This window comes from Pezoporus flaviventris, unplaced genomic scaffold, assembly GCF_033815535.1.
Source record: "Pezoporus flaviventris isolate CSIRO_AGI_PZ_B2104156 unplaced genomic scaffold, CSIRO_AGI_Pfla_v1 ptg000259l, whole genome shotgun sequence".
Lineage (NCBI taxonomy): Eukaryota > Metazoa > Chordata > Aves > Psittaciformes > Psittacidae > Pezoporus > Pezoporus flaviventris.
In genome coordinates, this window is record NW_026892806.1 from 63596 (window position 1) to 74240 (window position 10645).

Below are 10645 nucleotides of genomic sequence, written 5' to 3' on the forward strand. Positions count from 1 at the left end.
AGTCGTTCGGCCAAGTGGACTACTATAGACAAAGGCATCCAGTCTCTGAGGGAATCGGCCATCGTAGAGATGATCTATCACATCAAGCCGAATAACGGGGATACACCTATAGATCCAGATGAAGTTGAATGTACACGACCCATGTGGCGAAAACTTACACGGAATGCACCGTCATCATATGCCCATTCATTGGCAACAGTGACCTGGAATGACATAGTACCACTAACAGTGGATGAAATGGTTCATAAACTCCGAGAGTTCGAAGACAATCTCACTCCTTCCATCATCTCAGCTGTGAAAAAACTGTCCCAGGACCTCGACAAATTGAGGGACGATGTATCTGATTTATCCAGCTCCTCACGTGTACCAACACGCGTCTCAGCTATTAACAAAAGACGTCCTATTGTTCAAGAGAGGAGATACAGAAGGTATACGCCACGGGGTACCCTATGGTTTTACCTGCTGGATCACGGAGAAGACATGACAAAGTGGGATGGAAAACCTACTTCAGCTTTGGAGGAACGGGTGAGTGAACTGAAGAGGGGAGCAAGGGCCAAGACTGATCGTCCCATGAGAGCTACGGCTTCAGTTTCTGGTGAGCAGTTTCCCAGATGGAGTGGAAGAGCTGATTTTACTCCAGCTCCTGTGATAACGAAGAATAATCCCTTTCAACACGACTTAAGTGTCCAATGCTGTGACGACCATTAGAGGGGCCCTGCCTCCAGCCAGGTGGAGGTAGGGGACAATCGGATTTACTGGACTGTGTGGATCAGATGGCCTGGCACATCAGTCCCACAGAAGTATAAGGCTCTAGTAGATACCGGTGCACAGTGTACCCTGATGCCATCAAGCTGTCAAGGGGTGGAACCCATCTATATTTCTGGAGTAACAGGAGGATCCCAAGAGTTGACTGTGCTGGAGGCTGAAATCAGCCTGACTGGGAGGGAGTGGCAAAAGCACCCTATTGTGACTGGTCCAGAGGCTCCATGCATCCTCGGCATAGACTACCTCAAGAGAGGGTACTTCAAAGACCCAAAAGGGTACCGGTGGGCTTTTGGTATTGCTGCTTTGGAGACTGAGGAAATTGAGCAGCTGTCCACTTTGCCTGGTCTCTCAGAAGATCCCTCTGCTGTGGGGTTGCTGAAAGTTGAAGAACAACAAGTGCCAATTGCGACCACAACAGTGCACCGGCGGCAATATCGCACCAACCGAGACTCCCTGATTCCCATCCATCAGCTGATCCGTAGACTGGAGAGTCAGGGGGTGATCAGCAGGACCCGCTCACCCTTCAATAGCCCCATATGGCCAGTGCGAAAGTCTAATGGAGAATGGAGACTAACAGTAGACTATCGTGGCCTGAATGAAGTCACACCACCATTGAGTGCTGCCGTACCGGACATGCTAGAACTTCAGTATGAGCTAGAGTCAAAAGCAGCCAAGTGGTATGCCACGATTGATATTGCCAATGCATTTTTCTCCATTCCTTTGGCAGCAGAGTGCAGGCCACAGTTTGCTTTTACTTGGAGGGGTGTCCAGTTCACTTGGAACCGACTGCCCCAGGGGTGGAAACACAGCCCTACCATTTGCCATGGACTGATCCAGACTGCACTGGAACAGGGGCAAGCTCCAGAACACCTGCAATACATTGATGACATTATTGTGTGGGGCGATACAGCGGAAGAAGTCTTTGAGAAAGGGAGGAAAATAATCCAAATCCTGCTGAAAGCCGGTTTTGCCATAAAACGGAGTAAGGTCAAGGGACCTGCACAGGAGATACAATTTTTGGGAATAAAATGGCAAGATGGACGTAGACAGATCCCCACAGATGTGATCAACAAGATAACAGCAATGTCTCCACCAACTAATAAGAAAGAAACGCAAGCTTTCTTGGGTGCAGTGGGGTTCTGGAGAATGCACATCCCAAATTACAGTTCGATTGTAAGCCCTCTCTATCATGTGACCCGGAAGAAGAATGATTTTAAATGGGGCCCTGAGCAGCAACAAGCCTTTGAGCAAATTAAACGCGAGATAGTTCATGCAGTAGCCCTTGGACCAGTCCGAACCGGACCAGATGTAAAAAATGTGCTGTACACTGCAGCTGGGGAGAACGGTCCTACCTGGAGCCTCTGGCAGAAAGCTCCAGGGGAGACTCGAGGTCGACCCCTCGGCTTTTGGAGTCGGGGATACAAAGGATCTGAGGCCAGCTATACCCCAACTGAGAAAGAGATACTGGCAGCCTATGAAGGGGTTCGAGCTGCTTCGGAAGTGATTGGCACTGAAGCACAGCTCCTCCTGGCACCCCGGCTGCCCGTGCTGGGCTGGATGTTCAAAGGCAGGGTCTCCTCTACACATCATGCAACTGATGCTACATGGAGTAAATGGGCTGCACTAATTACACAACGAACTCGAATAGGAAGTCCCAGTCGTCCAGGCATTCTAGAAGTCATCATGGACTGGCCAGAGGGCAAAGATTTCGGAATGTCACCAGAGGAGGAGGTGGTGCGTGCTGAAGAGGCCCCACCATATAATAAACTGTCAGAAAGTGAAAAGCAGTATGCCTTGTTTACTGATGGCTCTTGCCGTATTGTGGGAAAGCATCGGAGATGGAAGGCAGCTGTATGGAGTCCTGGACGACAAGTTGCAGAAACTGCTGAAGGAGAGGGTGAATCGAGTCAATTTGCCGAGGTGAAAGCCATCCAGCTGGCCCTGGACATTGCTGAACGAGAAAAGTGGCCAGTACTTTATCTCTATACTGACTCATGGATGGTGGCAAATGCCCTGTGGGGGTGGTTGAAGCAATGGAAGCAGAGCAACTGGCAACGCAGAGGTAAACCCATCTGGGCTGCTGCACTGTGGAAAGATATTGCTGCCCGGGTGCAGAACCTGGTGGTGAAGGTACGTCATGTAGATGCCCATGTACCCAAGAGTCGGGCCACTGAGGAACACCAGAACAACCAACAAGTGGATAAAGCGGCTAAGATTGAAGTGGCTCAGATGGACTTAGATTGGCAACATAAAGGTGAATTATTTTTGGCCCGGTGGGCCCATGACACTTCAGGCCATCAAGGCAGAGATGCAACATATAGATGGGCCCGTGACCGAGGGGTGGACTTAACAATGGACACTATTGCCCAGGTTATTCATGAGTGTGAAACATGTGCTGCAATTAAACAAGCCAAGCGGTTAAAGCCTCTTTGGTATGGAGGACGATGGTTGAAGTATAAATATGGGGAGGCCTGGCAGATTGACTATATCACACTGCCACCAACCCGCCAAGGCAAGCGCCATGTGCTTACCATGGTGGAAGCAACCACCGGGTGGCTGGAAACATACGCTGTGCCCCATGCCACTGCCCGGAACACCATCCTGGGCCTTGAGAAACAGATTTTGTGGCGACACGGCACCCCAGAGAGAATTGAGTCAGACAATGGGACTCATTTCCGGAATAACCTTATAGATATTTGGGCCAAAGAGCATGGCAATGAGTGGGTATATCACATCCCCTACCATGCACCAGCCTCTGGGAAAATCGAACGGTACAATGGGCTGTTAAAAACTACACTGAGAGCGATGGGTGGGGGAACTTTCAAGCATTGGGATACACATTTACCAAAGGCCACCTGGTTGGTCAACACCAGAGGATCTGCCAACAGGGCTGGCCCAGCCCAGTCAGAACTTTTACATATTGTAGAGGGGGACAAAGTTCCCGTGGTGCATATGAAGAATTTGCTGGGGAAGACAGTCTGGGTTATTCCTGCTTCAGGTAAAGGCAAACCCACTCGTGGGATTGCTTTTGCTCAGAGACCTGGATATACTTGGTGGGTAATGCGGGAAGATGGGGAAGTCCGATGTATACCTCAAGGGGATTTGATTTTAGGGGAAAACAGCCAGTGAACTCAATTGTATGCTGTTGCCTGCTGTGTAATGCTTTTATAGCCCATCAACTAGATGTCTCCAGGTCACCAGCGACTGGCCCTGACTTCCCTCCAGCCATCATCCCAACAGAGAATGAACTTGGAACATCATGGACCGAATGGACTCGGCAGCATTATAGGGATTGGTCCATGCACTAAGAAAATGATTTTTTTTCCTCTTGGTCTGTATGTATATGGATGTATATATGTGGGAGAGTGATGGTGTATTGAAAATGTGGGATCTGAGCACGACGTGAATGGTATGGAATAAGGGGTGGATAATGTCCTGGGTTCAGCAGTAGCAGTCATGTTTTTTCCTTTGTGTTAGCTGGTGCAGTGCTGTGTTTTGACTTCTAGTTTTGAGAACAGCGTTGATGAAGCCGATGTTTTCGGTTGTTGCTAAGTGATGTTTACCCTGACCAAGGACTCTGTGAGGCTCATGCTCTGCCAGGGAGGAGGGGAAGCTGTGAGGAAGCAGAGACGGGGCGCCTGACCCGGGCTAGCCGGGGAGGTATTCCATACCACAGCACGTCATGCCCGGGGTGGGGGGTAACTGGGAGTCACCCGGAAGGACAGGAGCTTCCGGGTGGAACTCGTTTTCTTGGCCGGTGGTATCGTATTCTCTTCCCTTGTTATTTTCCCTTATCATTGTTTTAGCTGATAGTAGCGGTGGTGATTTGTTGCTGGACTGTTCTTGTCTCAACCCGTAGGAGTTGCACTCTCTCGATCCTCCTCCCCGTTCCTCCGGGAGCGGGGAAGGGGAGAGCCCCGGTGCAGGGAGAGGGGGGGGGAGACGAACACGGACCTTGATTGTTGTCAGCTTGGCACCACTCACTGGGAGTGAGTGAACAAGTTACCTGACTGGGTTTAAACCACGACACAGACACAGCTGTGCTGCCTCCAGGCTGGGATGTTCTGGTCACACAGCGATTTAGCATCTTCCCAATGCTCAATCACAGCACATACCATGCTCATCCTCTGGCAGCTCAGTGGCTCTGCTTCTCCTCCCGTTTCCTTAATTTGCACTGCACATCCTTCTGGAAGCAAATGGGATTTTATGCATTTCCTTGCATTAGCCCAAAGTAAAGTGATGTTTTTCAGATATACGTCCTCAAAACCCTTCATCCCCCTTTGAACTTACCTCTGGATGAATCGCTGCTTGAATCAGTGCAACTTCTAAAGCTAAACTGAAGAGGGAAATTCCTCATGGGCTTATTTTTGCCACCTCCTATGATATCACATCTATTTCCCCCCCCCCCCAAAAAACAAGAGATGACAAGAGAACATTTATCAGAGACCTACATTGAGGGGATGCTTAACATCACTGAGTCTCTGCAGAGTTTAAGGCATGGTTAGAATGTGCTGTACCTGCTCCTGTAAAGACATTCAGTTCCTTCCTCCTCCAGACAGCTGACACCAAATGAGTTAAAAAGGGAAAGATTAGGAGTTCTATCAACCAGCTGGGACCGGGTTGGTCAATGAGCAGCTCGCAATGAGGTTATTTGCTGTTGCTTTTCTAAGGGCATCTTTAACATCCTTGTTCCTCAAGCTGTAGATCAGAGGGTTGAGCATAGGGACAAGGAGGGTGTAAAACACAGCGGTGACTTTCTCTGTCTCCAGGGAGTACTTGGAAGCTGATTGCATGTGGCTGAGCCCAGCAGGGACGTAGAACAAGGTAACGGTCAGGAGGTGGGAGGCACAAGTAGAGAAGGCTTTGTGCCTTCCTTCAGCAGACCTAATCCTCAGGATGGACAAGAGGATGTATACATAGGAGGTGATGATGAGGATGAGCACAGACATGGAAATGCTCCCATGAAGAATTACAAGCAAAAGCTCATTGAGGTGGCTGTTGGAGCAGGAGAGCTTCAGCAAAGGGTTAGTGTCACAGAAGTAATGGTTGATGGTGTTTGGACCGCAGAAAGGCAACAGCAGCAAGCAACAGGTTTGGATTAGGGAGTTCAAAATACCCCCCCCCCCCCATGTATGATGCAGCCACCAGCTGAACACAGACCCCCTGGGGCATGGAAACCGTGTAGAGCAGTGGGTTGCAGATGGCTACGTAGCGGTCATAAGCAATCACAGCCAGCAAGAGCACCTCTGTGGTCACAAACGTGAGGAAGAAGAAATGCTGCAGGAAGCAGGCAGGGTAAGAGATAGTTTTGTTTTCCACCAAGAAGGCAAGAAGCAGCTTTGGAGCAAAGACAGAGGAGTATCAAAGATCGACAACAGAGAGATTGCAGAGGAAGAAGTACATGGGGGTGTGCAGCTGGGGGCTTGTCTTGATCAGTGCCATCAGCCCAAGGTTGCCCGTATGAGTGATGAGATAAATCATGAAGAAGATTACAAAGAGGAGTCTGCAGCTTGGGCTCGCTTGTCAGGCCGAGGAGGATGGAGTGTGTCACTGCAGTGTGGTTGCCTTCAGCCCTGTTACTGTATTGCATGACAGCATCCCTGTGGGAAGGAGGAAAGAAGGAGTGAAATAGGGAAGAGCAATGCCATGTGGCTTGCATGTACTCTGTTAGGCTGGACATTAGAACAATAAAGATTTGATAGTTAAGGCAACATCTAACTGTGGTTCTTGGTGAATCTTCACAGGCAGAGAAACACATCCAAAAACCCTTCAGAAATCTCTTAATCATGAGGCTAAATCAGACCTTTTCCTTTTAAAAACCCAAACCCCATCTTGAACCATTTGAAAACTGGAGAAGAGCTGAAGAACTTGCAAACTTGTCATGACATTTCATTAAGGGGGCAGAAAAAGGAACTGTACATTCCATTTGCTCCATGAGAAAGACTGAAAACATCTGAGTGTTGTCCTGGGTTCAGCAGTAGCAGTCATGTTTCTCCTTTGTGCTAGCTGGTGCAGTGCTGTGTTTTGACTTCCAGCCTGGGAACAGTGCTGGTGATACCAATGTTTTCGGTTGTTGCTAAGTGATGTTTACCCTGACCAAGGACTTTGTGAGGCTCATGCTCTGCCAGGGAGGAGGGGAAGCTGTGAGGAAGCAGAGATGGGGCGCCTGACCCGGGCTAGCCAGGGAGGTATTCCATACCACAGCATGTCATGCCCGGGGTGGGGGGTAACTGGTAGTTACCCGGAAGGACACGGGCTTCCAGGTGGGACTCGTTTTCTTGGCCGGTGGTGTTGTATTCTCTTCCCTTGTTATCTTCTCTTATCATTGTTGTTGGTGGTGGTAGTGGTGGCGATTTGTGTTGTACATTGGTTGCTGGACTGTTCTTGTCTCAACTCGTGGGAGTTGCACTCATTCGATCCTCCTCCCCATCCCTCACAGGAGCAGGGAAGGGGAGAGCCCCAGTGGGGGGTGGGGGGGCCTCAATTGCTCTCAGCCCGGCACCACTCACTGGGAGTGAGTGAACAAGCTGTCTTCTGGCTAGGGTTTAAAACAAGACACTGGAAAACACGCTTCTCCTTAAACCAGGGCTACATTCTGTGCTGGGATGGACAAGAGTTTCTCTGGCTGCAGCCTGAGACCTGACAGTGACTGTGTATTGGAAAGAAAGTTGTTGTCCAAAGAGATTGTTACTTAAATATTACTTGAAATTAATATATTTTATTATTTAAATGTTATTAAACATAACAATAAACTTTATTTCAGGGTTCAGAGAGCAAAAGGGAGAAGCTGGTGGCTTTGCCCTGCTGGCATCAAACCAACTGGTATCTGAGCTCATGTTTTATATTAGCAAATGATTTCTGGTGTTATTTCTGGTTTTAAGGAAATATTAACTGATGTTTCCAAATATTTCAACTCCAGACCACAAGGTTTGGTCATGTGAAATGACAGAGGGGATATTGAGGTGAGCTATTAGGCAGAAATTGCTCCTTGTGAGGGTGCTGAGACACTGGCACAGGGTGCCCAGAGAAGCTGTGGCTGCCCCATCCCTGGCAGTGTTCAAGGCCAGGTTGGGCACAGGGGCTTGGAGCAAGCTGCTCCAGTGGAAGGGGTCCCTGCCCGTGGCAGGGGTTGGAGCTGGAGGAGCTTTAAGGTCCCTTCCAACCCAAACCTTTCCCTGATTCTATGATTTCAGGGACAGAGAAAGGATTAATGCAAGAATTAATGGTTTCACACTCTTTTTGACTTGATGCCATCTGAAAGTTCTCCATGTGCTTTATCTTGCAGATAAGGGTAAATCTGAGATTTCCTATTGTGAATTTGCAGCATGGGAAATTCCAGTTAGAAACAGAGGGTGGGGAAAAACCCCACTTTAAGAGCTGTCAAACACTGAAATAGGGGCCAGGGAGGGTGTGAAATCTCTGCTCCTGTTTGTCCCCAAGACTCAGCAGGAAAACAACTGTCATCTGGGTTAAATAATAACCAGGGAATTATCAGGAAGCTTTGGGAAGAAAGCAGGATTCAGCTGATTGACCCTGGGTGCCTGTTAGTTGTGTGTTGTTAAGAAATGAGCAAACACTTTGATCCTGGCTTGATTCAATTCAATCATGGAGCTTCTACCTCCAGCCTAGGTTATTGCATGTCTCCAGGATAGCCCTAAGGCTCAGCCATGGCTCCAGATTTTACCATGCTCCTGGCAGTGGCTGCAGGCCTATGGGCTGAAGTAATGGGATGGTTTATGTATGCAATGTGTGTCCATCACCCATCAGCTCTCTGCGCAGGAGGGCAACAGGAGAGACTTAAGTGCAGGCAATGCCATTCATGCAGGCTGCCATGGGCTGACACATAGGAGGTCTAAAGGCTGATGAGCAACACCACAGCTCCTGTGCTCTGTTGTGATCAGGCTGCCATGGAGATCATGGCTTCTATTGCTGCCAACAGGGGAATAGAAAGCAAAGGTGTGGATCAGGGGACAGGGGTTCCTTGATAGTATCTGCCCTTTGGTGAGGATTCATCACTATCACGTCTTAAAATGCTTTCAAAGTGCTTTCATTCATAACAGAGGTCACACAAGTACCATATTTCACTTAAATTCTTTGCTGTCTGAAATGAAATGAGGTGAATGGTGCTGGAAATCATTGAATGAGGTTTGTACATCAAAACCTAAAAATACTGCCTGCATGGCATCACACTTATTTGCTGTCATCTCTATTTCTCTTGCTAAAGGTGTTTTTGTCCTTTTCTTAAAGCTCTTAATGATTTTAACAACACCGTCAAGAAATGGAGTTTGATTCAGTGGAACGATAGAATTCACTCTCTGTTTATTCTCATTTGCCAAACAAAAGGGAGAGCAAAAAGGAAAAGAGCTTTAAGCTCACCAAGTTCAGCCGTTCCACAGCACTGCCAAGGCCACCACTAACCCATGACACTGAGGCCTTGCCTATAGGTTTGTGAACACCTGCAGAACCGGTGCCTGCAGCCCTGCCCTGGGCAGCCTGTTCCAATGCCTGAGCACCCTCTGGGGCAGGAATTGTTCTTCAGCTCCATCTAAACCTGCCCTGGTGCAGCCTGAGGCCATTTCCCCTTGTCCCATCCCTTGTTCCCTGGGAGAAGAGCCCAGCCCCACCTGGCTCCATCCTCCTGTCGGGCAGGTGTAGAGAGAGATAAGGTCCCCCCTCATACTAAGATGAAGAGAAGTGCATGCTTGTAGTTGTCTACCTGTGTCTTGATTAGGTGAAATAAAATACTAATTAACCAATTAGTTGAAATTAACTACTAAATAGATTTATCAAAGTTTGGAGAGTGAAATTAGTTTTATTCTCAATCACATCAACCAGTGCATCGTGTAAGTCCGGGTGCAGAAGACCCCCAACATGTTGTCCATACCTAACCAAAACCCGAGCATCTCCCCCAGTATCTCTATTTTATTTGGCCCTAAACTTACAACATTCAATATCACTTTATTTTCAACAGTCTTCTCAGAGCCTCCTTCATCTCCTTATTCCTCAGGCTGTAGATCAAGGGGTTCAGAATGGGAGTCACCACGGTGTAGAGCACCAGAGCCCATTTATCTCCTCCTCTTGAGTTGTCTGAGCTGGGGAATAAATACATAAAAAAGGAAGCTCCATAGAAGATGCTGACAGTGGTGAGGTGGGACGTGCAGGTGGAGAAGGCTTTGCGCTTGCCCTCGGCTGAATTGATGCTCAGGATGGTGGCGATGATGGCCACGTAGGAGAGCAGGATAACCAGGATGCTGGACACACCAAAGAGAGATGCTGCAGTGGTCAGGATGATGTGGCTGAAGGTGGTGTCAGAGGTGGAGAGTGAGATGAGAGGGGAAATGTCACAAAAGAAGAGGTCGATGGTGCTGGAGCTGCAGAACGACAGGGTGGACATGCTGATGGTCTGTCCCACACCATTGGTCAGCCCCACGAGGTATGAGCCAGTCACCAGCTGGAAACAGCACTTTGGGGACATGACAAGGGGGTACAGCAGGGGATGGCAAATGGCCACGTAACGGTCATAGGCCATTGCAGCCAGCAGGAAACATTCAGTTATCCCAAAGATATCATAGATGAAGACCTGAGCCACACACCCAGCATAAGCAATGCTCTTCTTCTCTGACACCAAGCTAACCAACATCTTGGGGGTGACGATGCTGGAAGAACAGAGGTCTACAAAGGCCAGATTGCCCAGGAAATAATACATGGGGGAGTGGAGGTGGGGGCTGGCCCTGATTAAGATGATGATGCCCAGGTTGCCCACAATGGTGACAAGGTAGGTGAGCAGGAAGAGCAGGAACAAGTAGACCTGAGTCACCGGGTCCTCTGTGAACCCTGCCAGGCTGAACTTGGTCACTTGGGTGCAATTGCTTTGTGCCAT

At 48.8% G+C, this 10645-nt stretch overlaps 1 protein-coding gene and 1 pseudogene across 1 annotated transcript; both read right to left on the reverse strand.

The window, feature by feature from the left end:
- Positions 1 to 5366: 5366 nt before the first annotated feature.
- LOC133263251 (olfactory receptor 5J3-like) lies at positions 5367 to 6355 on the reverse strand (annotated as a pseudogene).
- Positions 6356 to 9718: 3363 nt separating this feature from the next.
- LOC133263259 (olfactory receptor 5AN6-like) lies at positions 9719 to 10645 on the reverse strand. Its single transcript, XM_061442972.1, has one exon. The coding sequence runs from the start codon at positions 10643 to 10645 to the stop codon at positions 9719 to 9721; it is 927 nt and encodes a 308-aa protein (XP_061298956.1).

Excerpts from the sequence above, each read along its gene's own strand:
- LOC133263259 (XM_061442972.1), bottom strand. The coding sequence starts at position 10,645 with ATGGCACAAAGCAATTGCACCCAAGTGACCAAGTTCAGCCTGGCAGGG.